The sequence below is a fragment of the Hemitrygon akajei genome, chromosome 12 (assembly GCF_048418815.1).
Source record: "Hemitrygon akajei chromosome 12, sHemAka1.3, whole genome shotgun sequence".
Classification (NCBI taxonomy): Eukaryota; Metazoa; Chordata; class Chondrichthyes; order Myliobatiformes; family Dasyatidae; genus Hemitrygon; species Hemitrygon akajei.
This window is the reverse complement of record NC_133135.1, coordinates 107,832,583-107,860,247: the sequence shown is the minus strand read 5'-3', so window position 1 is coordinate 107,860,247 and position 27,665 is coordinate 107,832,583. Positions and strand designations below refer to the sequence as shown.

The following is a 27,665-nucleotide window of genomic DNA, read 5'->3' as shown; positions in this document are numbered from 1 at the left end:
TTTTACGAAAAAAGGCAAAAAGCGAAAATAGCGTTCAGTGTTTGTTTTGCAGTGATCCATTATAGAGGCAGAGCGCACCCCGAGCAGCACAACGTGATTAAGCGTTTCGATCGTGGTGAACGAAATAAAGATATTGTGCGTGTGTTGAACTTGCCTCTGTAAGTGAAACTACACTGTACATACATTATTTCTACTTTATATAGGCTGTGTGTTTATCATATTCCTGCTTTTACTATCTGTTAGTGTTATTTTAAATTTTATGTGTTATTTGGTATGATTTGGTAGGTTATTTTTTGGGTCTGGGAACGCTCAAAAAATTTCCCCATATAAATTAATGGTAAGCTGCCCTCCCCCCCCCCCCCCCCACCCCAGGTTCATACTAAATCTCTCCTTCGCACATTAAACCTATACCTTCTAGTTCTCAGATGAAAGGTCTCAACTCGAAGCGTTGTCTGTCCATTTCTCTCCATATTTGATGCCTAGTGTGTAGAGTTCCTCAGTACTATGAGTGTTGCTCCAGATTCCAGCAACTTCTGCCACTGGATTCGCCACCCTACCAAATAAAACTGGGCACATCCATCATAACTTTGCCCCTCGTGATCTTGTTTAGATATAGAGCACGGAACAGGCCCTTCCAACACAAGGTGCCACACTACCCAGCAACCCAACTGGATAACAGCCTCTCCCCCCCCCAGGCTGTGAGACCTCTGAACCCTCGCTACCTCCCACTACACATTACTTATGACAGTGCCAGTAGCAGTCATACTGTTGTGCATTTTACTGCATGTTGTATTTGTACTTTATGGCCACTTGTAAATCTATAGAATACTTTTTTGTCAGTTGAAAGTTCAGAGTAAATGGGATTATCAAAGTACATACCGTAGATGTCGGATTATAAGCCGCTACTTTTTTCCCATGCTTTGAACAGCATTGAACATAGCGGCTTATAATAAGGTGCGGCTAATAGAAGGTTTTTTCCCATGCCGCCAAAACATTTTGCCTCATAACAGTAGACCAATAAAATTGATGAGTAGTTCACAGAGGTCCAATGAAATTGTACGATAAATCAAGCGCACTTCACAAATTATTGTAAATCAGCCATTTGTACTCACCCTCATCAACATGGAAAACACTCGAAGAAAAGCATATGATGCAGCTTTTAAGTTAAAGGCAATCAATCTGGCGGTTGAACAAGGAAATCGAGCTGCTGCGCGTAATCTTGGCATACATGAATCGATGGTGAGACGGTGGAGATTTAATTTGGGACTGCCGCTTCAGGTCAGGAATGGCTCACGTGATATTAGACAGCAGTACAAGGGAGGGAGGGAGCGAAACTGAGGATTCCGCTGCACCGAAACTGCTAGCGATTCAGTAAACAAAAAAACAGTAAAACTCGTGTGTGAATGGTATCGGGCCAATAAGGACACAAGTGTCCGATGTTACCAAATACCGGTAGGTATAACAAAGTTTAGCCTTACCAAATATGTGTAGCGAGGGTTTGGTTTGGGGGAAAAAGGAGTATAAATAAGAGCAGAATGTAAGGGGAAGGCAAAACGCGTTCTGCAATAAAGCCACGCTGCACTGTAATCCGGTGTTGGTTGTCTCTCTTCCAAAACGAACACAGGGCAGAATTTGAAGCCCAACACGTGTAATATCTTTCTGTGTAAATATCTCATATTACAAGCGGCCGAAAATCCGGTGCGCCGAAAATCCGGTCCGCCGGAAATCCAGTGCGCCGGAAATCCGTTCCGCCGGAAATTCGGTGCGGCCTAAAATCCGATGCGGCCTGTATAATTAAAAAATTGATTTTATTTCTAAAATTAGAGCCAGCGGCTTTTAATCAGGTGCGCTCTGTAGTCCGGAATCTACGGTAGATATCACCACAGACAACCCTAAGATTCATTTAATTGTGGGCATAATGAATAAATATATAGAAGAGTAACTATAACTGGATCAATGAAAGATCAACCAGAGTGCATGTGCAACTATAAATAAATAGCAATAAATGTCGAGAACATGAGGTAATGAGATAAATAGTCCTTAAAATGAGATCATTGGTTGTGGGAACATTTCAGTGATGGGGCAAATGTGTAAAGTTATCCCCTTTTATTCAAGAGCCTGATGATTAACTGTTCTTGAACCTGGTGGTGTGAGTCCTGAGGCTCTTGTACCTTCTACTTGATGGCAGCAGTGAGAAGAGATCATGGCCTGGGTGGTGGGGTCCTTGATGATGGACATTGCTTTCCTACAACAGTTTGATTTATTGTTAATATTATTATATTTAGTATGTGATATATGTTCTCTGTTTTTGCACCTTTTTCCTGATGAATGTTGTTTAGCTGTAAATATGTGTACAATTGTATGACAATGAACTTGAATTTGAACTGGATAAGAGAGGGAATAGAAGAAGGTCCAGTAGGAACATTAACTGAATAAAGAGTTCTTGAGCAATTGCTATCTGAAATCTAAAATCATGATTAAATATAAACATCTCGTGACAATGGCATTTTCAGGAGTGTCTTCAATCGGCACCAACCCAAATGCATTGCCCCGTCAGTTTCATAATACTGCCCCTAATCTTGTACAAGCCCTCCTTGTTTTAGATGGCTACTGCACCTCCTCAAATCAAATCAAGTTTAATTATCATTCACCCATACATGGATACAACCAAATGTAACAGTGTTCCTCTGGGACAAGGTGCAAAACATACACAGCACATTCAAAATAGTGAAAGAAAAAAAACAGTCACGCAAAAAAGTTGTCCAAGACCTTGAGTGACATGTCCTGCCAATTGATGGTATAGTTCCTGGTAATCCAGCCTGTCATTCCACTGATCAAACACTGGAGGGCCCCACTGACGGGATGTTGGGCCAAGATGCAGGGCTGGTCTCTTCACCCTGAATGGGAAACTTCCAGTCACAAATCTCTAAACTTCCTTTCCCTGAGCGGAGTGCCCTAGATATCTCCACCTTTGGTGTGTGGCTTGTAAACACCAAAAATGTGCACAAACCAATGTTTGGGAGACCAGTGGGATGGACATGCTGGCGGCTCAGTCGGTGGCCAAGCAACTTGCAGTTGGTTAACTTGCAGTTCCGAACAGTTCTCAGGAATGGAGCCCTAACATTAACCTGGAAAGGACCTGTATGCAAACGCATTATCAAGAGTAGTCCTGCTTGATGTCCAAGGATCTTTAACCTTTCATAAGAGATATTTTGGTGAATTAATCAAACGTTAGAGTTGAAATTAAATGTTTAAATCAGGTTGCCATTAGAGGTCCTCGTCCGTGGATCCCTCAGAGTTGTCACACAATTTGAGAGAGTGGTTAAGAAGGCACATGGCGTGTTAGCCTTTATTAGTCAAGGGACTGAGTTCAAGAGTCCATAGGAGCGGAATTAGTCCATTTGGTCCATCGAGTTTGCTCCTCCATTTCATCATGGCTGATCCATTTCCCTGTCTGCCCCAATCTTCTGCCTTCTCCCCATTTCCCTTCTTGTCCTGACTAATCAAGAATCTATCAACCTCTGCCTTAAATATACATAAAGACTTGATCTTGTCGTGGTTTCTCGTGCCCCACAAATGACCAAGAGACGCAGAAGATTCTTCAAGAAGGGTTAAACTTTAATTTGCAAATCAAAGCTGAGACAGTCATTGAGCTAGTCACTGATTGCCCACCGATCCCCGGACACAGCATTTTTTTATAGCAATCTCCTGGTCCAGTTGCATTAGCATATGTAATTGATCTGTAGTTGCGTATTACACGTACATCATGTCCCTATTGTTTCTATCAATTGACTTAATCATGTTCTAATCTACATCTCTTAGCTACCTCTCATTAACATACCATTGTCTTCTACATTTTTAGGATTTTAGTCTCCTACCAAATTGGGTACATGCATAGCAGACTGTAGGTCTGACACAGTGGTCAGCAGCACAGGAGCGCCACAGGGAACCGTACTCTCTCCGGTCCTGTTCACCCTGTACACATCTGACTTCCAATATAACTCGGAGTCCTGCCATGTGCAGAAGTTCGCTGATGACACGGCCATAGTGGGGTGTGTCAGGAATGGACAGGAGGAGGAGTATAGGAAACTGATACAGGACTTTGTGATATGGTGCAACTCAAACTACCTGCGTCTCAATGTCACCAAGACCAAGGAGATGGTGGTGGACTTTAGGAGATCTAGGCCTCATATGGAGCCAGTGATCATTAATGGAGAATGTGTGGAGCAGGTTAAGACCTACAAGTATCTGGGAGTACAGTTGGACGAGAAGCTAGACTGGACTGCCAACACAGATGCCTTGTGCAGGAAGGCACAGAGTCGACTGTACTTCCTTAGAAGGTTGGCGTCATTCAATGTCTGCAGTGAGATGCTGAAGATGTTCTATAGGTCAGTTGTTGAGAGCGCCCTCTTCTTTGTGGTGGCGTGTTGGGGAGGAAGCATTAAGAAGAAGGACGCCTCACGTCTTAATAAGCTGATAAGGAAGGCGGGCTCTGTCGTGGGCAAAGTACTGGAGAGTTTAACATCGGTAGCTGAGCGAAGGGCGCTGAGTAGGCTACGGTCAATTATGGAAAACCCTGAACATCCTCTACATAGCACCATCCAGAGACAGAGAAGCAGTTTCAGCGACAGGTTACTGTCGATGCAATGCTCCTCAGACAGGATGAAGAGGTCAATACTCCCCAATGCCATTAGGCTTTACAATTCAACTGCCAGGACTTAAGAACTTTTTTTAAAGCTATTATTAATGCTTTTTGAGTTAGTGATTTAGATGCATATCATATTATTACTGAGTTAAGTATTGTATGTAATGAGTTTTTGCTACAACAAGTGTATGGGACATTGGAAAAAATGTTGAATTTCCCCATGGGGATGAATAAAGTATCTATCTATCTATCTATCTATCAAATAATAGCCCTAGGATTATGTGACTTAATTATGTTCTAATCTATATCACTTAGCTACTTCTCATTAACACACCATTGTCTTCTACATTTTTAGGATACATGCATAGCAAATAGCAAGCTCAGAACTGACTTCATAGTTTTGGTAAATTTATACTTTTATACTCCAATAATCTCCACAGCCACCTGTCGCAATGAATTCCACAGACTTACCATTCTCTGGCTGAAGAAATTCCTCCTCATCTCCATTCTAAAGTCATGAGGTAATGTTGCAGCTCCATGAAACTCCTGTTTGACCACCTTTGGAGTATTGTGTTCAGTTCTGGTCACCTTATTACAGGAAGGATGTGGAAACTCTAGAGAGGGTGCAGAGGAGATTTACCAGGGTGCTGTCCGGATTAGAGAGCATGACTTATGAGGATAAGTTGAGCAAGCTGGGGTCTTTTTCTTTAGAGCTGAGGTTCCAATTCCCAAACTTTTTCATGCCATGAATCCCTACGATTAATCGAGGGGTCCATGGACTCCAGGTTGGGAACCCCTGAGTGAAGGGTGATGGGAGGTGGCTTGATAGATGTGGATTATCTATCTATCTATTACATTATAAGAGGCATCAATAGTGTGGACAGCTAGCATCATTTTCTTCGGGCGGAAATAGATATTACGGGAGGGTATAATTTTGAGGTGATCGGACTAAAGTTGTGGTCGCCAACCCGTCGATCTTTGAGACTTTCCCAGTAGATCCTGAAAAAAGAAGAAAAATAAATACACAAATACTGGTTGAGAGATTGTTTCTGGGTTGCGGGGTTTTGCTTCCGGTCTTTTCTGCCCTGGTGTGCATATGTGTAACTAATCGATTTGGGGTCGATCTCGCTTTTCACTAAGACCGAGGTAGGTGGTCTTGGGCTTAAAAAGGTTGGTGACCACTAGACTAAAGTATGGGTGGGGGGGGAATGTCAGAGACAGGCGTTTCACGCAGAGAATGGTGGGTGTGGAATGCTCTGTCGGCGTGGTGGTAGAGGGAGGTACATTTGGGAGATTTATGAAACTCTTAAATGGCCCTCCATTTTTCTTTCATTCCTGTGCCTATGTGGGAGGGAAGGGTTAGATTGATCTTGGAGTAGGCTAAAAGGTTGGCACAACAACATTAGCTGAAGGACCTGTACTGTGCTGTACCATGTTTCATAAAGTTAGGAGGCAATATTGGAAATAGATTTAATTGCTTCTTATGAATTTACAGGTCCACTTCAGTGACTGATGAACAGCCCTACCTATTTTAAAAAGCAGATGTTACATTCTTCAGTTTGAGCTTGCCATGGCTGCTCAGAACGATGGTCCTTGTGATCTGGAGCTCTTCCGTGTGGTTCAGGTTCGTCCGTACCTCATATTCGATGAAGAATACGGGAGTTACTCGCCTGCTGGTCTAAGTAGATATGTTAAATTCTAAAAGAGGAATTTCTTTAGCCAGAGGGCGGTGGAACTGTGGAAGTCATTACCACAGGTGGCTGTGGAGACCAAGTCATTGGGTATATTTCAGACAGATAGTTTCTTCCCTCCGCTATTCTGCAGGTCACCCTTGGGCAGGTGCTGCACCTACTTAGCTCTCCCCATCCTCCGTCCCCTCCCCCCGATCAGGGTCACATGAAGCCATGGGAGCAGGTGGTGGATGGTCGTATGATCACCGGTGCAGATCACAAGTCCTGGTATTGCGACCACTGACACCAAACAGACAAACTCTGAAGAGTATTGGTAATGGCTGGGGGAGGGGGGTGGTAACTGTCTTGTAAAGACACTGCCCTGAAGAAGACAGTGGCAAACCATTTATGTAGTAAAATTTGCCAAGACCAATCATGGTCATGGAAAGACCAGATCATCCACGTCATACGACACGGCACGTAACAAACGAACAGCATTGTGATAGGCCCTTCAGTCCGAAGTCTGCACAAATTATTAACAACTGATTTATGCTAATCCGGTATTAATCCTATTTTTCAGTGTCCTTACTTTTCAAGTTTCTTTTTGTAGCTTCAGTACAGTGCAATACATAACATTACTATAAAATTGTGCCAAGTTTTAGACACCTTAGCTACATCTATGTGCTATGTGTACATATGACAAAAATAATTTTTTTCAAAATATAAAGATAAATGTAAAAGATGGAGTACAGTATCTGGAATTGTGTGGTCATGCACCTTGGTAGAAGAAATAAAAGCACAGACTATTTTCTAAACGGGGAGAAAATTCAGAAATCTGAGGAGCAAGGAGACTTGGGAGGCTCATGCAGGATTCTCTAAGGTTAATTTACAGGCTGAGTTGGTGGTGAGGAAGGCGAATGCCATGTTAGTATTCATTGCGAGAGGATTTAAAAGCAAAGATATGATGTTGAGATTTTATAAGACACGCTTGAGACCACAGTTGGAATATTGTGACTAGTTTTGGCCCCTTATCTAAGAAATGATCTGCTGACATTGGAGAATTCATTTGGAGGAGATTCATGAAAATTATTCTGGGATTGAAAGGCTTATCACATGAGGAGCATTTGGTGGCTCTAGGCCTATACTCATTTTAATTTAGAAGAAAGAGGAGGTGAACTGCATTTAAACCCATGGAATGTTGAAAGGCCTAGAGGGAGTGGATGTGGAGAGGATGTTTTCTATGGTGGGGGTGTCTTGGACCAAAGGACACAGCCTCAGGATAGAGGGACATCATTTAGAATGGAGGTGAGGAATTTTTTTAGCCAGATTGTGGTGAATCTGGAATTCATTGCCACAGGTGGCTGTGGTGGCCAAGTCATTGGGTGTATTTAAGGCACAGGCTGATAGACTCTTGATTAGTCAGGGCATGAAGTTTTAACAGGGTGAAGACAAGATATTGGAGCTGAGGTGAAAAATGAATCAGTCACGATAAAATGGCCAGAGCAGACTTGATGGGCTGACTGGCCTAATTCTGCTCCTTTGTCTTATGGTCTACATCAAAACATATAGTGAAATGTGTCATTTGCATCAACGACCAACATGGTTCCAGGATGTGCTTGGGACAGCCCGTAAGTGTCGCTGTGCTTTCAGCACCAACATAGCATTCACACAACCCACTAACACTAATTTTGATGCATTCAGAAATGTTTATTTGAATCGCTAATCAATTTCATTATTCTTTGCAAATCAATTTCATTTATGTGCATTATACATGAGTATTGTGTTTGAAATTCAAATGTGTTCAAAGTGCTACCCTCTAATGCTAATTATGAAATACTGTATAATCACTGAAACTTTGCTTTTTGCTCCTTTTAGGCTCCACCAACTGTCTATTACATTCCCAACTTTATCACCGTGGCTGAAGAAAAATATTTACTGCAGCAGGTATGTTACTGCACTTCATCAGAATCAGTTTTATTATCACTGGTATAAGTTGGAAACTTGTTGTTTTACTACACCAGTACAGTACGGGCAATTATTAAACTGACATTGAACTTCTTCATGATATTTCCTCCTGTTATCCAGAACACAGATTAATTGTTCTATCAAACTGGAATCTATCTGATAAAGCAACGTTATCGCACATGGGCTGGCTCAGCTAGACTCTTCATGTTGTGCAACTGGAACACAGAATCAGTCTATTATCACTGACATATGTCCTGAAATTTGCTGTTTTGTGGCTCCCGTACAGAGCAATACATAAATAATTACAATGTTACAATCAAAAATATATAAAACCTTTTAAACATAGTGCAAAAAGGGAGTTAAAGTACTGAGGTGGTATTGACAGGTTCAGGGACCATTAAAAAACCTGATGGAGGAGGGGAACATGTTCCTGAAAGGTAGAGCGTGGGTCTTCAAGCTCCTGTACCTCCTCCCTAATGGTAGCAATGAGAAGAGGAGATGTTCCTGGTGGTGAGGGTCCTTAATGATGGAAGCTACCTTTTTGAGGCACCACCTTCTGAAGATGTCCTCGATAGTGGGGAGGCTAGTGCCCATGATGGAGGTGGCGAAATTTTCAATCCTCGGCAGGTATTACTAATCCTTTGCATTGGAGCGTGTAACCCAGACGTTGATGCAACCAGTTAGAATGCACTCCGTGGTATATCAAGTCAGAATAAGAATCCAAATCACAGTCACGTCTATTATCACTGACACATATTTTGACGCAGCAGAACAATGCAAGAAATAAAAAATTACTCCTAAGTTACCGTAACATATGTTGGTTGCCCTTCATGTCCTACGATGATAGGAAACCCGTGGGGGAGAGTTTTTAAAGTGCAAAAGCTGTTGCACTGAGGGATTCCCACTCTCTTGACCTCGAAAGTCCAGGTACAGTGGTACGAACAAGCATCACAAACTGGGGTCTTCCTTTGTTGCACTGGATGACCAGGACATCTTCTGTGCCTTATCGTGCCCTATGCTCTCTGCGAAGCGTTGTGGTACCACCTTCCGGCCATTGGATCTCACTGTAGATCTCATCCACCCAGTCCACCACAGCTGACATTGCATGTTAGGACAAGCATGCTTCCTCTTTCACTCGGGTATGAGGCAGCCAGCTACCCTCAGCTGGTTTAGCACACCTTTCGAAGCAGTGTACCAGGTGCAGCTACTGTCACATGCAAACAGCTACTTGGAGCCACAGTGAGAGCTGAGTGTCCAGTGGGGACCAAAGTTGAGTGACCTGCTCCAGACACGGCAAACCCCTCACCGGAGACTCTACCCCTCCCTGAACACCCCATACACCCTAACGTAAGTACTAATATCACAGTAGCAATTGACTAGAGAGAATCTTGCTTACAGTGTCTGTCCTAAATTAGGTAGAAATGATTTTCTTTTGGCTTCTGGCAGTAGTGCTAACTCTTGCCTACACTCAGAAATGTGAACCAAGAATGTCCTGAAGTTCCTCAGACTAGGAGCTGTTCTTCAGGTGTTTGCCAGTTGAATTTGGGTGGTGGTCTGCAGTTGATGGCCACCCATCTGCTTTCTAAACTAAATGTTCAGCTTAGTTCAATTCAGTTCAGTTCAATTTAATGCTCTGTCATTCAATCTCACAGAGACAGTCTCTTCCGATCAAAATTGCACAGAATAGCAATTTTTTAAAAAGAGCCAGAGATCAGAAATGCATCATAACATGAACTACAGAGTCCAATCCACAAACTGTGTTGATTAAACCTCTTCGCTGTTGCATTTTTTTTACTCATGCTTCTTGTCTTCACAGATTGTGTTTTTAATTTTCAGATTTATGATTCACCCAAACCCAAGTGGACTCAGTTGTCAGGAAGAAGGCTACAGAACTGGGGTGAGGGAACACCTGAGTAATAGGGGTATAAACTTTCCCTGACTGAATACGTTTATGGGTGGATTATTGAGAAAGACATAGCTAGAATAAGGTTGAATGAATTATTCCATATCAAGGCTGACAACCAAAAGGAAAAGCTTCCATTCATATTGGCGCTTTTCACGACCTCTAGGTGTCCCAAACCAAGCATATCGAGACTACAGCTGCGAGAAGTACATCCAGCTGCAGCTTCCAACAATCCACGTTAAAGAGTTGGAGCTAGAATTGGATAAACTCTGGATCATTTGGCAGGCTGATGCGGTGAGAGATAAGACGTATAGAGAGGTAGTTGCACCCAAGGTGCAGGATACAGAAGACTGGGTAACTGGAAGTGGAAAGGGGTTAAGGAATCAGTGCAGAGTACCCATGTAGATATTCCCCTCATTAATGGGTATTCTACTTTGGATACTGTTGGGGGGGGGGGGGGGGTGGTGACCTAACAGAGGAAAGTCACAATTAATGGGTCTCTGGCTCTGTGACTCAAAAAGGGAAGGGGGGAGAGGAAGCACGCTGTGGTGACTGTGGATTTGTTAGTAAGGTGAATGGACAGGAGGTTCTGTGGGTGAGGACGAGATTCCTGGGTGGTATGTTGCCTTCGTGGTGCCAGAGTCCTAGACATCTCGGACCAAGTCCTCAGCATTCTTAAGTGGGAGGGTGAACAGCCAGAAGTCATCCAATGATATGGGTAGGGCAAATGGCAAGATTCTGCATGGGGAGTTTAGGGGGTTAGGTGCAGAGTTAAAAGGCAGGACCTCCAGGGTTGTGATCTCAGGATTGCTACCCATACTACATGTTAGCAAGGCCAGAATTGCAAAGATTCTAGTTTAATACATGGATGAGTTGGTGTAGGAGGGAGGGCATAAGATATTTGGAAAGGTAGGACCTGTATAGATGGGACAGTTTGCACCTGAACTGCGGGAAGGTTTGTTAATGCTACACAGTGGGTTTAAACCAGAGTTGCAGGAGAACGGGAAGCAGTGTGCAGAACAGTTCGTGGAGAGGTTCTGGAGGCAGATTTTGGTAAGACCACAAACAAATTTAGGAATCAAAAGGTTGAGCATGGAGTGACTGGTATTCTGAGCTGTGTATATTTCAATGCAAGAGGTATCGTAGGAATGGTGGATGATAGTGCTGAAGATGAGGTAGCTGATTTACAAATAGAGGCAAAGTGTCATGAGGGCATTCTGTTGATGAAAAGGGTGAATACGGGACTGAAGGTGTTATATTTGGCATGTATGATGTAGTCATCATTGAATCATAGCTGAAAGAAGACTATAGCTGGGAGCTTCAAGTCCATGGATACATATTGTAGTGAAAGGACTGGTAGAAAGGCAGATGGGGTGGCGTTGCTCTGTTGGTAAAAAATAAAATAAAATCATTAGAAAAAGGTAACAAAGGGTCGGAACGTGTTGAAAAATTATGGATAAAGCTAAGTAACTGCAAGGGTAAAAAGACCCTGATGGGACTTGCATACATTACCCCAAATAATAGTAAGTATGTGGTCTACAAATAACAGCGGGAGATAAGGGCAATATTATATTAGTCACAGGGGATTTCAATATACAGGTAGATTTGGAAAATCAGGTTGGTGCTGGATTCCAGGAGGGGTAATTTTGAGAGTGCCTACAAGATGGCCTTTTTGAGCAGCTTGTGGCTGAGCCCTCTAGGGGATCAACTATTCTCGATTGACTGTTGTGCAATAAACCAGAATTAATTAGGTAGAGCTTAAGGTAAAAGAACCCTAAGGGCCAAGTGATCATAATATGATCGAATGCACCCTGAAATTTGAGAAGAAGTTAAAGTCAGATGTATCAGTATTACAGTGGAGTAAAGCGAATTACAGAGACATGAGAGAGGAGTTGGCCAGAATTGATTGGAAAAGAACACTGGCAGGGATGACAGCAGAGCAGGAATGGCTGGAATTTCTGGAAGCAATTTAAAAGGCACAGGATGTATACATCCCACGAAGGAAGAAGTATTCTATTGGAAAGATGACATAACTGTGGCTAACAAGAGAAGCCAAAGTCAACATAAAAACTAAAAAGAGGGGATATAATGGAGCAAAAATTAGTGGGAAGTTAAGAGGATTGGGAATCTTAAAAATCAACAGAAGGCAACTAAAAAATTCAATAAGATGGTAAAGATGGAATGCGAAAGTAAGCGAGCCAGTAACATTAAAGAGAATACCAAAACTTACTTCAGATATATATGTAAGGTGTAAAAAAGAAGTGAGAGTGGATAATAGACGGCTGGAAAACAATGCTGGAGAGGTAGTGATGGGAGACAAGGAAATGGAGGATGAACTGAATATGTATTTTGCACCAACCTTCACTGTGGAAGAGAGAAAACAGTATGGTGGAAGTTCTAAGTGTCAGAAGTGTGTGAAATTGCCATAACTAGAGAGAAGGTTCTTGGGAAACTGAAAAGTCTTAAGGTAGATAAGTCACCTAAGTCAGATGGTAGATACCCCAGGGTTCTGAAGGAGGTGCCCAAAGGAATCGTGGAGGCATTACTAATGATCTTTCAAGAATCACTAGATTCTGGAATGGTTCCAGAAGATTGGTAAAGGTCACTCCACTCTTCAAGAAAGAAGGGTCAGAAGAAAGGAAACTATAAGCCAGTTAGTCTGACCTCAGTGGTTGGGAAGATGTTGCACGCAATCATTAAGGATGGGGTCTGAGGGTACTTGGAAGCACATGATAAAATAGGCCATAGTCAACATGGTTTCCTCAAGGGAAAATCTTGCCTGATAAATCTGTTGGAATTTTTTGAAGAAATAACAAGCACGATAGACAAAGGAGAATTGGTTGATGTTGTGTACTTGGATTTTCAGAAGGCATTTGACAAGGTGCCACACATGAGGGTGCTTAACAAGCTATGAGCCCATGGTATTACAGGAAAGAATCATGGATAAAGCAGTGGCTGGTTTGCTGGAGGCAAAGAGTGGAAATGAGGGAGCCTTTTCTGGTTGGCTGGCAGTGACTAGAGGTGCTTCACAGGGGTCATAAGATATAGGAACAGACTTAGTATTAGGCCATTTAGCCTGTTGAGTCTGCTTCACCATTTCATCATGGCTGCTCCATTTCCCTCTCAGCCCCAATCTACTTTCTTCCCATATCCCTTCATGCTGTGACTAATCAAGAATCCATCAATCTCTGCCATAAGTTTACCCAATGACTTGGCCATCATCACCACCTGTGGTGACACATTCCACAGTTTTGCCTCTCTCTGGCTAAAGAAATTCCTCCTCATTTCCTCTATTGAGGCTGTGATCTCTGGTCTTGGACTCCCTCACCATAGGAAGCACCCTCTCCACATCCACTGCATTTAGGTTTTTCAACGTTCAATACACTTCAATTAGATCACCCCCTCATTCTTCTGAATTTGAGTGAGTACAGGCCCAGAGCCATCAAACGCTCCTCATATGACAAGCCTTTCAATCCCAGAATCATTTTCGTGAACCTCCTTTGAACCAAAATAAGGTCCTTTCAGCTCATTAATAAGTATATAAAGGCCAAGCTTTTGGAGGACATACCACAATCAACAGCGTACTGATGATGTCTCCTTGCATGTTTGAGAAGAACTCAACCCTATCATCAACCACCCGAGCTACACGTTGTACTGCTTTGAACCCTCTCCAATGTCAGCACATCATTTCTTAGATAGGGGCCCCAAAATTGCTCATAATATTCTAAGTGAGGCCCCATTAGTGCCTTATAAAGCTTCAACATTATATTCTTGCTTTTGTATTCTAGTCCTCCCGACGTGAATGCCGACGTCGCATTTGCCTTTCTCGCCATAGAATCAACCTGTTAGGGTGCATTGTTATGCTTTTCCAGATTTCCCTCCCTTTACTTGCACCCTGAGTTGAAGGTAATGGTCCAACAGATCCCACAGTTCCATTGGGAGGTGTTGAGATGTCAGGAGGAGGGAAATAAGCAAGTAGAATTTGAAGTTGCCACAGTTGTTGTTCTCATCAACTAACTTTCCCAATCTCCTGCAGGTGGTTTACCTCACCCAAAGGGAATGCTCATTGAGAAGCTACCTGATTGGCTGGAGAAGTACACAAAGAGAATATCATCCATGCAGCTTTTCACAGGGAAAGTTGCTAATCACGTTTTGGTTAATGAATACAACCCTGGTGAAGGAATCATGGTATTATCAAAATATCCATTAATTGTTTCTCATGCTTTTCATTTTAATTATTGCAGAACTGTAAATTCATATTGCTCAGATAAAGTTCAAAGTCCGAAGTAAATTTTGTTATCAAAGTACATGTATGTCACCACATAGAGCCCTGAGATTCTTTTTCCTGTAGGCATGCTCAGCAAATCTATAGAATGGTAACTGTAAAGAGGATCAATGAAAGATAAAGTAGAACGTAAAAGACAACAAACTGTGCAAATGCAAATATATGTAAACAGCAATAAATAACAAGAACATCAGATAGTGAAATAAAGAGTCCTTAAACTGAGATCTTTGGTTATGGGAATATCTTAATGGTGGGGCAAGTGAGTGTAGTTAATCCACTTTTATTCAAGAGCCAGAAGGTTGAGGAGTAATAACTGTTCTTGAACCTGGTGGTGCGAGTCCTGAGGCACTTATACCTTCTACCTGATGGCAACAGCGAGAAAAGAGCATGGCCTGGGTGGTGAGGATCTCTGATGATGGTGTTTTGCTATGACAGCATTTCATGTAGAGAGCTTTACCTGTGATGTACTGGGCTTAATCCACTACCAAACAGTTCAGGAATATAAAGCAGAAGTGGAAAAGGTGAGCATTTTCAAGTTCCTGGATGTCAACATCTCTGAGGATCTATCCTGGGCCCAACATATCAGTGCAGTTACAAATAAAGCGCAATAGAGGCCTTATGTCATTAGGATTTTGAGGAGATTTGGTATGTCACCAAAGACATTCGCAAATTTCTGCAGATGTACAGTGCAGAGCATTCTAACTGGCTCCAGCATGGGTGAGGGGCACTGCACAGTATTGAAATAGCTGCAGAAAGTCGACTTCATCATGGGCACTAGTGTTTGTGGTATCCAGGACATCTTCAAAGAGTGATGCCTCAAAAATGCAGTGAGCCATCATTGAGGACCCCCATCACCCAGGACATGCCTTGTTCTCATTGCTACCATTAGGGAGGAGGTGCTCAACAATTCAGGAACAGCTTTGTCCCCTCTGCCATCCAGTTTTAGAGTAGACATTGTACCCATGAACACTATCTCACTGCACTTTTCTCTCTTTGCACTATTGATTTCATTTAATTTTTTACATATACATTTGCTGTAATTTACAGTTTTTATTGTTATGTATTGCATTGTACTGCTGATGCATAGCAACAAATTTAATGACATACACCAGTGATATTAATTCTGATTCTGATTTAAACAGAAATCTAGCATCTGTTCATTTCCATTTCCATGCTCTTGTGTTTAATTAACATTACCTTTATGTTTCTCCATTAGTTTCTGCTGTGCTTTCTTTCCTCTGCACTTTCTGGTCTCTCGTTTGTTTTGCTCAGATTCACTGGTTCATTCTCTGTTTCATTTTTATGTATCCTCTTCACAACATAGAAACATAGAAAATAGGTGCAGGAGTAGGCCATTCAGCCCTTCGAGCCTGCACCGCCATTCAGTATGATCATGGCTGATCATCCAACTCAGAACCCTGTACCTGCTTTCTCTCCATACCCCCTGATCCCTTTAGCCACAAGGGCCATATCTAACTTACTCTTAAATATAGCCAATGAACCGGCCTCAACTGTTTCCTGTGGCAGAGAATTCCACAAATTCACCACTCTCTGTGAAGAAGTTTTTCCTCATCTTGGTCCTAAAAGGCTTCCCCTTTATCATTAAACTGTGACCCCTCGTTCTGGACTTCCCTGACATCGGAAACAATCTTCCTGCATCTAGCCTGTCCAATCCCTTTTAGAATTTTATATGTTTCAATAAGATCCCCCCTCAATCTTCTAAATTCCAGTGAGTATAAGCCTAGTCGATCCAGTCTTTCTTCATATGAAAGTCCTGCCATCCCAGGAATCAATCTGGTGAACCTTCTCTGTACTCCCTCTATGGCAAGAGTGTCTTTCCTCAGATTAGGGGACCAAAACTGCACACAATATTCTAGGTGCGGTCTCACCAAGGCCTTGTACAACTGCAGTAGAACCTCCTTGCTCCTGTACTCAAATCCTTTTGCTATGAATGCCAACATACTATTTGCCTTTTTCACCGCCTGCTGTACCTGCATGCCCACCTTCAATGACTGGTGTACAATGACACCCAGGTCTCGTTGCACCTCCCCTTTTCCTAATCGGCCACCGTTCAGATAATAATCTGTTTTCTTGTTCTTGCAACCAAAGTGGATAACCTCACATTTATCCACATTAAATTGCATCTGCCATGAATTTGCCCACTCACCTAACCTATCCAAGTCACCCTGCATCCTCTTAGCATCCTCCTCACAGCTAACACCACCACCCAGCTTCATGTCATCTGCAAACTTGGAGATGCTGCATTTAATTCCCTCGTCTAAATCATTAATATATATTGTAAACAACTGGGGTTCCAGCACTGAGCCTTGCGGTACCCCACTAGTCACTGCCTGCCATTCTGAAAAGGTCCCGTTTACTCCCACTCTTTGCTTCCTGTCCCCTCAATTAAAATGAACAGTTATCGCCTTCAATGTACATGTGAGAAATAAAGTTAATCTTGATTGTTTAGTTATGGTTAAATTGGAGGTTGACAGGTTCTTGATTAGTCAGGGCGTGAAACGTTATTGGAGAAAGCAGGATAAAGTGGTTGAGAGGGATAATTAATCAGCCGAGATGTAATGCCAGAGCAAACTTGATGGGCTGAATGGCCTTATTCTGCACTGATGTCAAATCCTGTTTTATTTCAGCTTCCTCTCCCTTAGCTTAATTGTAGTCAATGGGATATAAAGAAGTGATACAAATGTAAACTACTGCTGTATTTCTTTTACAGCCTCTTCCCTGTTTTCTTTTCATCTCTTTACTGCTCTTTCTCCTTTTTCTATTCAAAGATTCATTTATTATCAAAGTATATATGCAGTATACAACTCTGAAATTCTCCTCCAGATAGCTACGAAACTAAGTAAACCTTGGAAGTCATTCAAAGAGAAATAGGGTCTCCCCCCCCCACCCCCGCACAACCAGCACAGCAACTCAATCGTTAACCCCCAAAGCCCCCTTCACCACACAAAATGTAACAAGTACACTGAACCCAAATATCCCTCTCCCCCCATGAAAAAATGAACACAATCTCAACAAGGACATTTTGCCTTAAGTGCCCTCTCCCTGCACATAAAAATCAAGAAAGAACAGGCAGAAACACAGAGTATAGAATTTGTAAGACTGAAAAAGTCCATAGTCCAAATTCATATCTATAGCCACGTCAATAAACGCAAAAAGCCTCAGTGACCTCCTCCAGGCACAGTGACATTGATACATTTTACCACTGCCACCCTTTTCTCCTACTCACTACTATCCTCTGGGTTAGTGCTGAGTGATGGTTGTCCATTGATGACAGGACATTTGTATGAGAGAGTTCTTTAAACTGGAAAAGCTGGGGCAGTTCTACTCTCAACTTTGGAAGTCAGGATGCAGTGGCAAGAACAATCGTCATAAACTGGGGTCTTCCTTGGTTGCAGTGGATGATAATGATGCCTTCTGTGCCTTGTCATGCCTTTTGCTCTGCACAGACCATTGCAGAACAGCCTTCCTGGTTGTTAAATCTCACTGTAGATCTTATCCACCCAGTCTGCTTGAGCTGTCTTCACATGCGAGGACAGGCACATCCCTATTCCATCGGGGTATGAGTCCCACTGGCTGCCCTCACCTATTTTAGCCCGTCTGTTGAAGTGGTGTACCAGATGCAGCTGCTGTTGCATGCAAACAGCAACATGGAGTCACAGGTGAGAGCAGAGTGTGTGTTGGGGACCACAAGTGAGTGAGCTGCCCCAGATTGGACAGGATAAGCCCCTTCACCAGAGGTGCTGTCCATCCCTGGATATCCCATACAACCCAGTAGTGAAAAGGCTCCACCAAAGTGAAGCAATATTAATGCTCAAATATGAGCTAAGTTTCACCTTACTTGTAAGGGCCGTGGCATGGTTTTCTAATAAGCAGTTCCTATTACAGGGATATATTTTATGTATAATGTATATATTTGAAGGGGAAAGATTATCGTTATTTGGCAAATGTATTTCAAGACATACTGTGAAATATGTTTGTGTCAATGACCAACACAGTCCAAATACGTACTGGGGCAGCCCGCAAGTGTCACCACACTTCTGGCACCAGTATATCATGCCGACATCTTACTGACTCTAACCTGTACAGCTTTGAAATGTGGGAGGAAACCCATGTGGTCAACATACAAACTCCATGTGCTGGGTGGCGATGACATTGCATGCCCACTGTTGTAACTGTGAACAAAGTCACTGGAAAAGACTCTGAAGCTGGTGGATATGGAAGCCTTTATTCTAGCAAACCGAGTATGCAGGTATCATATTTGAGAAGCTATTGAAAGAACCTCTTTGACCCAATATTACACGGCATTTTTATATGCTAAAGAGCAAAGGTAACAGCAGAACATTTCAATAATTATAATGTGTCTACAGTGCTTCCTTTCAATTACATACAGTTTTCAAAAACCTTCTTCTCACCCTTAGTCCAGACACCCAAAATGACTCTAGGCTGCATACATGCATATGCAGGTATCTGAGGTCCAAGTGGAATGTTCCTTTGTTTGTGATTGAGCCCAACCTGCAGCTTCAGGAAGCCCATTGCCATTGTTCTGAGCTGTATTTTAAATTCAATCTGGAATCTGAAGATTGAAGATTGGTTGCTAGTGAAATTGAGAGCAGCAGGCTGAGGGTAGCAGACACCAACAGAATCAACAAATTCATCCGTAAGGTGTTCTATGAGTTTGTGGTGGCCAGTGCTATCATGTTTGCTGTTGTGTGCTGGGGCAGCAGACTGAGGGTAGCAGACACCAACAGAATCAACAAACTCATCCGTAAGGCCAGTAATGTTGTGGGGCTGGGACTGGACTCTCTGATGGTGGTGTCTGAAAGGAGGATGCTGTCCTAGTTGCATGCCATCTTGGACAATGTTTCCCATCCACTCCATAATGTACTGCTAGGCACAGGAGTACGTTCAGCCAAAGACTCATTCCACCGAGATGCAACACTGAGCGTCATAGGAAGTCATTCCTGCCAGTGGCCATCAAACTTTACAACTCCTCCCTCGGAGTGTCAGACACCCTGAGCCAATAGGCTGGTCCTGGACTTATTTCCACTCGGAATAATTTACTTATTATCTAATTATTTATGGTTTTATATTGCTATATTTCTACACTATTCTTGGTTGGTGCGACTGTAATGAAACCCAATTTCCCTCGGGATCAATAAAGTATGTCTGTAATATTTACTATATATCCTAACTGCTGAATGCACCCTAACACCCACAACTCACTAACCCTGACCTGGACGTTGTTGAAATGTGGCAAGAAACCCATGTGGTCAACGTAGAAACTCCTTACAGACAGCAGCAGGAATTGCTGGCGCTGTGAAGCATTACGCTAGCTGTATAATATTGAATTGTGTAAAATCAATTTTTGTTTTTGTCCTTGTAGCCTCACGAGGATGGTCCTCTGTACTTTCCAACTGTGACCACTATAAGCCTTGGCTCTCAAACCCTACTAGATTTCTATCATCCCATTACAAAAGAGAACGAAAAGGGAGAGGTTAGTAGCATTTATCTTCATCGTTACTTTTGCTATGTCATGTTTATATGATGGAAACATTTTGAATATTTCATCTCACCCGAATTTGACACAATGTCAAGATTATAGAACAGTACAGCACCGGAACAGGTCATTCAGTCCACAGTGTTGTACCAAACCAGCTGAAAAGCAAATCAAAACCACCTGAACACTAATCCCTACAACCTACACAATGTCCATTTCGCTCCATCTTCCTCACTCAATGTGCCTATTCAAACCTCTCTTAAAAGACTCTAATGTATTTGCCTCTACCACCATACCAGGCAGCACATTCCAGGCATCCACCACTCTCTCTGAGTAAAAACTTAACCCTCACATCCTCCTTGAACCTCCCAGCCTCTCTCACCTTCAATGCATGTCCTCTAGTACTAGATATTTCAATCCTGGGAAATAGATCACCTCTGTCCACTCTATCTATGCGCCTCATAATCCTATAAACCTCTATCAGATCTCCCCTCAGCCTCCAATGCTCCAGAGAAATACAACCCAAGTTTACCCAGCCTCTCATGATAGCACCTGCCCTCTAAATCAGGCAGCACTCTCTCCAAAGCTTCAACATTTTTCCTATAGTGGGGTGACCAGACTGTAAGCAATACACCAGAAGTGTCCTAACCAGAGTTTTATAAAGTTGCATTCACCATTTCAAGCCCTGTAAGTATTTTTCTCAATGTTCAGAGAGATGAGTTCCTGGACTACTTCACTTTCTTAGTTTTTAATTCCACCCAAACTGATTTTACTTGTTTTCTGATGCAAGATCCTTCTGTACTAACCTGTGTCTCTGAGAAACTGTGTGTATTGAATCAGACGGATACCTAGACTCTGTGTAGTGAATTGAATTGACTTTATTACTTCCATCCTTCATATACATGAGGAGTAAAAATCTCCATCTAAATATGTAATGTGCAATTAATAGTAATTTATAATAAATAGTATGCACAACAGGACTGTCAATATAACATAGAAATACTGTTATGTCAGCATGAATTAATCAGTCTGATGGCCTGGTGGAAGAAGCTGTCCTAGAGCCTGTTGGTCCTGGCTTTTATGCTGTGGTACCGTTTCCCAGATGGTAGCAGCTGGAACAGTTTGTGGTTGGGGTGACTCGGGTCCCCAGTGATCCTTCGGGCCCTTTTTACACACCAGTCTTTGTAAATATCCTGAATAGTGGGAAGTTCACATCTACAGATGCTCTGAACTGTCCCTACCACTCTCTGCAGAGTCCTGCGATTGAGGGAAGTACAGTTCCCATACCAGGCAGTGATGCAGCCAGTCAGGATGCTTTCAATTGTGCACCTTTAGAAAGTCCTTAGGGTTTGGGGGCCCATACCAAACTTCTTCAACAGTCTGAGGTGAAAGAGGCGCTGTTGTGCCCTTTTCACCACAAACAGCCGGTATGTACAGACCACGTGAGATCCTTGGTGATCTTTATGCTGAGGAACTTAAAGCTGTTCATCCTCTCAACCCCAGATCCATTAATGTCAATAGGGGCTAGCCTATCTCCATTCCTTCTGTAGTCCACAACCAGCTCCTTTGTGTTTGTGATATTGAGGGAGAGGTTGTTCTCTTGACACCACTGTAGGCTGCCTCATTATTATTTGAGATTAGTGCAATCAGTGTAGTTTTGTCAGCAAATTTATTTAGCAGATTGGAGCTGTGGGTGGTGACACAGTCATGGGTGTACAGCGAGTAAAGCATGGGGCTTAGTACACAGTCCTGAGGGGCACCTGTGTTGAGGGTCAGAGGTGAGGGAGCCCACTCTTACCACCTGCCAGCAATCTTACAGGAAGTCCAGGATCCAGCTACACAAGGCAAGGTGAAAGCCAAGGTCTCTCAGCTTCTTCTCAAGCCTGGAGGGAATTATGGTATTGTAGTCTAAGAACAGCATTTTCACATAAGCATCCTTCTCCAGGTGTGTAAGGATGGTGTGTAGAGCTGTGGGCTCTAGTTTGGTACCACTTTCAACAGTGCAAAATTACACCATGAGTTCACTTTACCCATAAAGTTTTCAGGCACATCCTATTCTTGTCAGCATCAAACAGTGTACCAACTAACCCTAGAAATGCCAGGTAGCATAGTAATCAGCGCAACGCTATTACAGCTCACGGTGTCCAAGTTCGGGGTTCATTTCTGACACCCTCTGTCAGAAGTTTTATGTCTTTTTCATGAGCGCATGGGACAGCACTAGCATGGTCGATGGGTTGGTTGGTTAGTTGGTTGGCAGCCAGGTAGGTGGGTATGCAGAAAGATAGCTGGGCAATGCAGCTTGTTGGACCTGTTCTGCACTGTTACTCTACCTCTAAATCAGGGATTCCCAACCCTTTTTATGCCATTAAGCAAGGGGTCAGTGGACCCCAGGTTGGGAACTCCTGATCCAAATAAATAAACAAATACACAGCAGAGTGCTGCCTGTTGCAGGCACCAAGGAGTGGCCCTTTTAAAGCCAGGTTGGTCAATGATGCATCATTAAATACAACAAAGCAAAAGTTGGGAAGATAGAGGATTGGGAAGTTTTTAAAGACCTACAAAGAGCAACTAAAAGTCATTAGAAGGGAAAAGATGAAGTATGAAAGCAAATCATATCAATGTGGATAGTAAAAGTTTTTTCAAGTATGTTAAAAATAAAAGAGAGATGAGAGTGGATATAGGACCGCTAAAAAATAAGGCAGGAGAAATAATAACGGGGGACAAGGAGATGGCTGATGAACTAAATGAGTATTTTGCATCAGTCTTCACTGTAGAAGACACTAGCAGTATGCCTGATGTTGTAGTGTGTGGAGGAAGAGAAGTGGGTGCAGTTACTGTTACAAGAGAGAAGGTGCTCAAAAAGCTGAAACACCTAAAGGTACATAAGTCACCCAGACCGGAGGGACTGCACCTAGGGTTCTGAAAGAGGTAGCGGTAAAGATTGTGGTGGCATTAGAAATGATGGGCCAGATGGCCTAATTCTGCTCCTATGTCTTATGCTCTTAAATGCATCATTAGAGGTACTGGGTAGAATCCTTCCTCTCTTCCCTGCCATGGTAACTGTTGAGTTGTGCTACAAAAGTACAAGTAGAATGGCATCAAAAATTGAGGCAGCATGTTAATGTAATGCTATTAGAACTTCAGACACCCAACTGCTGATGGCCAAGAAGTTGTATGTCCTTCTTGTGACTGCATGGTCTTGCTCTGGGTGCTCTGCTTTCCTCCCACATTCCAAAGATAAACAGGTTAGTAGGTTAATTGGACACATGGGTGTGTAATTGGGATCATTGGGCTGGAAGGGCTGTTACCATGCTGTATCTCTACATAAGCTGGTAAGGAAGGCGGGCTCTGTCGTGGGCAAAGTACTGGAGAGTATAACATCGGTAGCAGAGCGAAGGGCGCTGAGTAGGCTACGGTCAATTATGGAAAACCCTGAACATCCTCTACATAGCACCATCCAGAGACAAAGAAGCAGTTTCAGCGACAGGTTGCTATCGATGCAATGCTCCTCAGACAGGATGAAGAGATCAATACTCCCCAATGCCATTCGGCTTTACAATTCAACCGCCAGGAGTAAGATATGTTAAAGTGTCGGGGTTAGGATTTAATGTATTTAAGTAAACTACTTAAGAACTTTTTAAAAGCTATTATTAATGCTTTTTGAGAGGGTGATTTTAGATGCATATCATATTTTTACTGAGTTAAGTATTTTATGTAATTAGTTTTGCTACAATAAGTGTATGGGACATTGGAAAAAATGTTGAATTTCCCCATGGGGATGAATAAAGTATCTATCTATAAATTATCCTAATCAATCTAGCCCTTAATTGTCACTTTCATAACTAAATAAAGACTTATATTGTACGAATGTGGACACCTCTAAAATTTGATCCTTTTATAATTACTATTCTATAGATTTGCTGAGTATGCCCACAGAAAAATGAAACTCTGGGTTGTATATGGTGACAAGTATGTACTTTGATAATAAAATTTACTTTGAACCAATAATGTCCCAATTAGTGTAACTAAGCAATCTTAGCGGTCAATAAAAATATAACATGCTGTGGCTCACCCCTGGCTCTAACTAAACTAAAACGGACGACGACAAAGGGTGAATATGTAAGTATACTCTTTGCTTTTCTGTACCCATGCCCCAACCCAGATGACAAATTACCATAATAAACATGCAACACAAATTACAGACAGAAAATAGATACATGGCTCCGACAGTAAAGTTGAGGTATAAGATGGCAGTGATGTTCAATAATCTATTTCTTATGTAGTACTTGGAGAAATAAATGTGTTTGGTTTTGAACTGGATTTTAACTCATTTGTGTCCCACCTTTTCCAGATTGCTTTACCTCAAACCGAAGAGAATCGCTACTTTTTATCTCTGCTGCTTGAGCCACGTAGCCTCCTGGTGCTGAAAGATAGCATGTACTTGAACTATCTACATGGAATCAGACCCGTGTCAGAGGACGTTATCACAGACAAGGTGGCAAACTTGACGTCTTGTAACTCAAAACTAGGAGCTGTTTTAACGAGGACTACAAGAGTGTCTCTGACTATTCGTCAAGTGCCAAAAGTTTTAAAAACTACCATATTATTGGGGAAGAAAAAATAAGCGAGGATTTTCTTTAAAAATAAGTTGCCAACCCCCCCCCTACAGGACACCTCCCCCCTCAATATCACCTCCCTGAAGAAAAAGGCACAGCTGTGCCTCCAGTTCCTGAGGAGACTGAGGCAAGTGAAGCTCCCTACCTACCCACACCCATCTTAACTGCATTTTATAGGAGCACCATTGAGAGTGTCCTATAAAAGTTGCATCTTCATCTGGTATGGGAGCAGCAGAGTATCGGATCAGAAGTCCTGACAAAGGGCTGTGAGAGTGACTGAGAAGATCATAGGGATCTCCAATGATCCAATGGGGTCACTTTTCAGGAGTGCTGCACACACAGGACACTCAGTGTTATCAAGGATCCCACCCATCCATCCAGCATCCTCTTTGACATTCTACATCAGGTAGGAGACTCCCAATACATAAGACAAGAATGGTCAGGCTGGGAAACAGCTTCTTCCCGCAGGCTGTTAGGCTTTTGAACTCCCTATCGCATCGCACTTGAAATGTCACGATAATATGCATTGTACCCTACAATATTTAATTTATGCACTTTGTTTATTATTATGTAATTCATTTGTAGATTTAATGCTTACTTTCTTAAGTTATTGTGTGTTATGAGTAGCACTGTGCTTTACAGCCTGGTCTGGAGAAATGTCTTGTTTAGCAGTATACATGTATACAGTTAAATAACAAAAAACTTGATTTGACAAGAACAACAATAACAAAACAAGCCCTTTCTTCCTACCCCACACACCCCAGGTAAGGCCTCCACGTTTCTGGGCCTTCAGATTCCGGTGGACTCTAAAGGCTGATTTATTCTTGTGTGTATGGGCTATGCCGCAGCCTACGTCGTAACCCTGATATTGACTTCTGTGTTGCTGTACTGAGCATGAGTTTGTGTGCGCCAATACGCTAGTTGGCGGTGGGGTTTCTATGCCACTGTGTTGAGTTTCTTTGTGACAGACATGGACGAGGAAATGCATTTCAAACAGTTTTGCATGTCAGCAAGTAGATTTGACGATTTGGTTCGTCTATTTCGCATCAGTGTGCACACAGCCTACAGACATGGCGGAGCAGAAGCAACCGGAAATGCGTAGGTGGAAATGCGATGCTACCAAACGGACTAATCACAGTTGCAGTCTGCATTGCTGCAACGCATGAGTAACTTTTCCGGAGAGGTGTACGTCACCCTACTGCATAGGGTACAGTGTAGGTACAGCATAGGATACGCATTACCTACGGTATCGATGCGACACACAAACGTAAATCAGCCTTTAACTATCGGACATCAGATCTTTGACTTCCCCAGCAATCTTGCAAAGGGTCACAGACCCAAGGCTTCAGCCATCGGGCCTCAACTTTTGGACTTTCAATCTATCCCGGACTCGCCAATGACAATGAAATGAAGACCCCAAATTCTGGTCCTCAAACTCAGGTCTCTCAGACTTATGTACGTGGGAGGTCAGTGGCCCTCATGCCTCCTGTCCGCACAAAACTCCAATGCCAGAAAATGCTGCTGATTAATTCTCATTTACCTTAGGGTGGGGGCCACCAGCCTTTGTCCTCGCTGGTCTACCAGACCGACATTCAACCTCAGGAACTATGTAAGCAAATTCCACACATTTATTTATTTAGAGATACAGCTCGGTAATAGGCCCTTCCAGTCCAATGAGGCCGTGCCACCCAAACTACACACGTGACCAATTAACCTACTAACCCATATATCTGGAATGTGAGTGGAAACTGGAGCTCCTGGAGGAAACCCACGCAGTCATGGGGAGAACGTGCAAACTGCTTGCAGTGACCCCAGATTGCATTACTGATGATCTGTCCCAGTGCACACCCGGTTCATTAAGCCAAGTGAAGTTGGACCATGTTCATGAAAGGCCCGGCCCAGATTAAAGTGGCTCCACTACCCTATCTGCCACAGCCCCACATACCTCACCACACTAAACTCCACAACTTTCTCTCTCCCAGCCAGACATGTACATCCAGCAGCCCTACACTCAAACTTAATCCTCAGGTCCAAGCAGGCACACAGCACCACTAACCCTAGGTGCACCCCGTTTAACCTCAACCACACCCCTACAAACCCGATGACGTGTGAGGAGGAGGAAGATCCAATAAAGGCAAGTGTTGGACCTGGTTAATGAAGGCGTGGGCCAGATGATCGTGGCAGGATTGTGTGACACTGAATCTCGAGTGACAAGATCAAGAAGCACAAGAGGGATGACTCTCCCACTACCCACACACTCTCAACCCTGACTGGTCAAACAAAATTGTTACGGAAACACCAATGAAGAATCCCTCTGCATGTGAGTGTGACGGAATACCCGAGTCTCCACCAGGGCTTTCGTGACTGACACTGGTGGAAACCAGAGGAAGCGACTGATATAATGAAGGAAGCAGCGAACACCACCGGAGATAGAGGAGCTTCATTGCTGCTCTAAATGCTGGCAGTGTAATGGGCAGTCAGTCAGTCAGTAAGTAATGTTACTGTGTACAATAGGCTGTCCTGAAATACACACCAACTAGTCTGGCATGGTTTAATAAATTATTGTAAGAAATTGCTTATCATATGTACTGACTGTAATATAAATGCTTGTGGTCATGTGTATTGACAAGTTAGGTTTTATTAGTGTAATCAGTAAATACAAGTCTCGACTTTATTAAAATTTAATGTGGTTTTCCATCACCATGTCGGAGATGCTGAAGTGTTGGAATGGACAGTAGTTTTGATGGACTGTCGATGATGGTCTCTGCAAAATTTACTGTTGCTTGCATAGTGGGGGGGGGGGTTGATGCCTTTGCTGGGGCAAGTGGGGGGAAGGGGAGGGTTGATAATTTTGCTGCTGATTGTTAGGGGAGGGAGACTTTGGGGTTCTAACGTTTTCTGTCATTCATTCTTTGCCTTTTTCTGTTTTGTGAATGTCTGTGAAGAGTAAGGATTTCAGGTTGTATACTGTATACACTCTGATATTAAATTGAAACATTGAACCATAACTCTTTTAAACATTAATGGATTTCCAGCCTAAACAGAACAACCGCCCATCTCACT

The 27,665-nt window shown here is 42.8% G+C and overlaps 2 protein-coding genes across 3 annotated transcripts in view; one reads left to right on the top strand and one right to left on the bottom strand.

Moving 5' to 3' along the window:
* The window catches only part of alkbh6 (alkB homolog 6), a 28,863-nt gene extending 1,448 nt beyond the window's left edge, over positions 1–27,415 (top strand). Inside the window, exons 2-9 of one of the 2 annotated variants that reach the window (XM_073063822.1) lie at positions 53–158; positions 5,086–5,166; positions 6,141–6,269; positions 8,191–8,259; positions 10,117–10,177; positions 14,220–14,371; positions 19,873–19,983; positions 24,338–27,415. In XM_073063822.1, the coding sequence (XP_072919923.1) occupies positions 6,216–6,269; positions 8,191–8,259; positions 10,117–10,177; positions 14,220–14,371; positions 19,873–19,983; positions 24,338–24,610 (720 nt within the window). In that variant the 5' untranslated portion in view covers positions 53–158; positions 5,086–5,166; positions 6,141–6,215 and the 3' untranslated portion in view covers positions 24,611–27,415. The remainder of the gene's footprint in view (positions 1–52; positions 159–5,085; positions 5,167–6,140; positions 6,270–8,190; positions 8,260–10,116; positions 10,178–14,219; positions 14,372–19,872; positions 19,984–24,337) is intronic. The other variant, XM_073063823.1, reaches the window with a different exon arrangement.
* The window catches only part of LOC140737361 (cytochrome P450 2C19-like), a 69,057-nt gene continuing 45,978 nt past the window's right edge, over positions 4,587–27,665 (bottom strand). Inside the window, exon 10 of the mRNA XM_073063819.1 lies at positions 4,587–5,644. The gene's annotated coding sequence lies outside the window, so the exon portion shown is untranslated. The remainder of the gene's footprint in view (positions 5,645–27,665) is intronic.